Below are 3,241 nucleotides of genomic sequence, written 5' to 3' on the forward strand. Positions count from 1 at the left end.
CCTATATCTCTTCCCGTCCTTTTGTCTCTCATCATCTTTCTTCATTTGACTTTGTCTCTGATTATCTCTCTTCATTTAACTTTGTCTCTTTTGTCTTTTCACTGTCTTGTCATCTCCCTCTTTTGTCTCACAACATCTCGCTTTCCTTCACAAGTTTCAAACCATCTCTCCCCCCCTCTCCTATATTTCTCAGTATCTCTCATTCCTTAGTTTTGTCTCTCACTTAAGTCTCTTGTTAATGACGTTTTACTTGGTTTCATAATTAGATAAAATATCGTATCAATCAGGACATTTTTTTATTTTAATTCCATTGATAAAAAAATTAGATTTCTATTCATTAAGATCTTTTCATTTAGTGACTCTTGACTAGTACAGTGGTCAGCTATTTACTGGGTAGGTTACTTCTGTGGGTTTTTTTTCACCCTCCTGACGTTCTGATGAGCTTCTCTTCGTATGAGATTGGAACTGAAAAACACTATTCTATCTTATTTCTCTTCCTCTTATTTCGTTGAAGTTTTTATAGTTTTTTATATGAAATGTTTATTTTAATTATTACTGTTCTTAGATATTTTATTTTAATTGTTAATTAATTCTCTTATTTGAAAGTTTCCTTTTTTCACTGAGCTATTTTCCCTGTTGGAGCCCCTGGGCTTCTAGCATCTTGCTTTTCCAACTAGGGTTGTAGCTTAGCAAGTAATAATAATATTAATAATAATAATAATAATAATAATAATAACAGACGCCAGTTCCCAATTGTGACTTAGCGGATTTTGTTATATTTGATAAACTTATATGTCCCTCTGCGCTTAGAAATATTGACATACTTGGCAATCTCTTTGTAAGAGAACCAGCACAATAAAAGGACACTCCAAAATCAAACCATTGTTTTCTAGTCTTTGGTAGTGCCATAGATACTGTACCATGAGTTAATTTCTTCACTGTATGTTTCCATTGGCTACTTTCCACTTGGTAAGGGTGGAAGAGGCTCTTTAGCTATGGTAAGCAGCTTTTCTAGGAGAAGAACACTCCAAAATCAAACCATCGTTCTCTAGTCTTGGGTAGTGCCATAGCCTCTTTACCATGGGTTAATTTCTGCATTGTAAGTTTCCATTAGCTTCTTTCCACTTGGTAAGGGTAGAAGAGACTTTAGCTATGGTAAGCAACTCTTTTGGGCGAAGAACCCAAAATCAAACCCTTGTTACCTAGTCTTGGGTAGTGCCATGGCCTCTTTAACATGGTCGTCCACTGTCTTGGGTTAGAGTTTTATTTCTTGAGGTACACTCAAGCACACTATTCTACGTGTTTCCATATTTCCTTTCCTCACTGGGCTATTTTCCCTGTTGAATTCCATATGGGGGTTAAAGCACTGTGCTTTTCTAACTAGGGTTGTAGCTTAGATAGTAATAATGAAAGTTATAATAGTTGAAAATCTGTAAATATATATCAACAATGCAAATACTGATCCGGATTTAGATTGTATTCGAAAATAATTGTATTCAAAATATGGAAATATCATAACAAAAGCTGTCTGTATACGATTGAAATTCCTGAGGCTTAAGGGACGAATATAAAATTCGGAAACGTTCACAAATAAAGCAATATATTTTACGTTTTTTTTTTTTTTTTTGGGGGGGGGAATTATTTCGAAGTTAATTAACCTTATCATAGTATATGAGTTTTTTTTTGTTTTTTTGTGTTTTGATTGGGGAATTATTTCGAAGTTAAATAACCTTATCATAGTATGTAGTTTTTTTTTTATTATTGGGGAATTATTTCGAAGTTAAATAACCTTATCATAGTATATAGGGTTTTTTTTTTATTGGGGAATTATTTCGAAGTTAAATAACCTTATCATAGTATATAGGGTTTTTTTTTTATTGGGGAATTATTTCGAAGTTAAATAACCTTATCATAGTATATAGTTTTTTTTTTTTTAATTGGGGAATTATTTCGAAGTTAAATAACCTTATCATAGTATATATAAGAAACAATATAAATTTACGTTCTTATTTCCGTCTTTAAAACAACGACTGGAAACAAACAAGAGAGAGAGAGAGAGAGAGAGAGAGAGAGAGAGAGAGAGAGAGAGAGAGAGAGAGAGAGAGAGAGATCAATCGGTGATTGGATGGCGAGGACTGAGAAAAAAAGACCTTGAATGAAACACGTGTTGTCGGAACTCGATCTTTTTGGCGAGAAATTCAATCAACACTTTTTCGGTGGAATTTCAGTGACGTCAAGGAAGATGTTGAAGGCGAAATGGACCTCGGTCTCTCCCTCGGTCCCTTTCTATGTCTTTTTGTTGGTCTCTTCTACTGTCTCTTCCTCGGTCTTTTTCTGTCTCCTTCTACGTTCTTCCTCGGTCCCTTTTTATTTCCTTACTTTTGTCTCATCTACTTTCTCTTCCTCGGTCTCTTACACTGTCTCATCATCGGTCTCTTCTACTGCTCTTCCTCGGTCTCTTACACTGTTTCTTCCTCGGTCTCTTCTGTCACATCTTCAGTCTCTTCTTTGATCTCTTCATCGGTCTCTTCTTCTGTCTTTTCCTCGGTCTCTTCTACTCTCTTCCTCGGTCTCTTACACTGTCTATTCTTTGGCCTCTTCTGTCTCATCATCGGTCTCTTCTACTGTCTCTTCTTCGGTCTCTTACACTGTCTCATCATCGGTCTCTTCTACTGTCTCTTCCTCGGTCTCTTACACTGTCTCTTCCTCGGTCTCTTCTGTCACATCCTCAGTCTCTTCTTTGATCTCTTCATCGGTCTCTTCTGTCTCATCATCGGTCTCTTCTTCTGTCTTTTCCTTGGTCTCTTCTGTCACATCCCCAGTCTCTTCTTCTGTCTCTTCCTCGGTCTCTTCTACTGTCTCTTCCTCGGTCTCTTACACTGTCTCTTCTTTGGCCTCTTCTGTTTCATCATCGGTCTCTTCTACTGTCTCTTCCTCGGTCTCTTCATTGGCCTCATCCTTGGCCTGTTCTCCTCCTAGGTCTCTTCCTTGGTCTCTTCTGTCTCATCCTCGATCTCAACTTCGAACTCTTTCTCGGTCTCTTCTTCTGTCACTTTTTCGGTCTCTTCTTTGGTCTCTTCTGTCTCCTCCTCGGTCTCTTCTTGTGTCTCTTCTTTGGCCTCCTCTTCTGTCTCTTCCTCGGTCTCTACCTCAGTCTCTTCTTCAGTCTCTTCCTCTTTACTTGATCGAATTCACACTAGATCTCCTAAGGTCTGTTGCCATCTCCTGAGCTCTTATTTTT

At 37.4% G+C, this 3,241-nt stretch overlaps 1 protein-coding gene across 1 annotated transcript; it reads left to right on the plus strand.

The window, feature by feature from the left end:
* The first annotated feature begins 2,256 nt into the window (after positions 1–2,256).
* LOC137625090 (ATP synthase subunit a-like) lies at positions 2,257–2,979 on the plus strand. The gene has a single exon (XM_068356022.1). The coding sequence runs from the start codon at positions 2,257–2,259 to the stop codon at positions 2,977–2,979; it is 723 nt and encodes a 240-aa protein (XP_068212123.1).
* Positions 2,980–3,241: the final 262 nt, after the last annotated feature.

This window comes from Palaemon carinicauda, chromosome 31 (genome assembly GCF_036898095.1).
Source record: "Palaemon carinicauda isolate YSFRI2023 chromosome 31, ASM3689809v2, whole genome shotgun sequence".
NCBI classification, from domain to species: domain Eukaryota; kingdom Metazoa; phylum Arthropoda; class Malacostraca; order Decapoda; family Palaemonidae; genus Palaemon; species Palaemon carinicauda.

Excerpts from the sequence above, each read along its gene's own strand:
- LOC137625090 (XM_068356022.1), top strand. The coding sequence starts at position 2,257 with ATGGACCTCGGTCTCTCCCTCGGTCCCTTTCTATGTCTTTTTGTTGGT.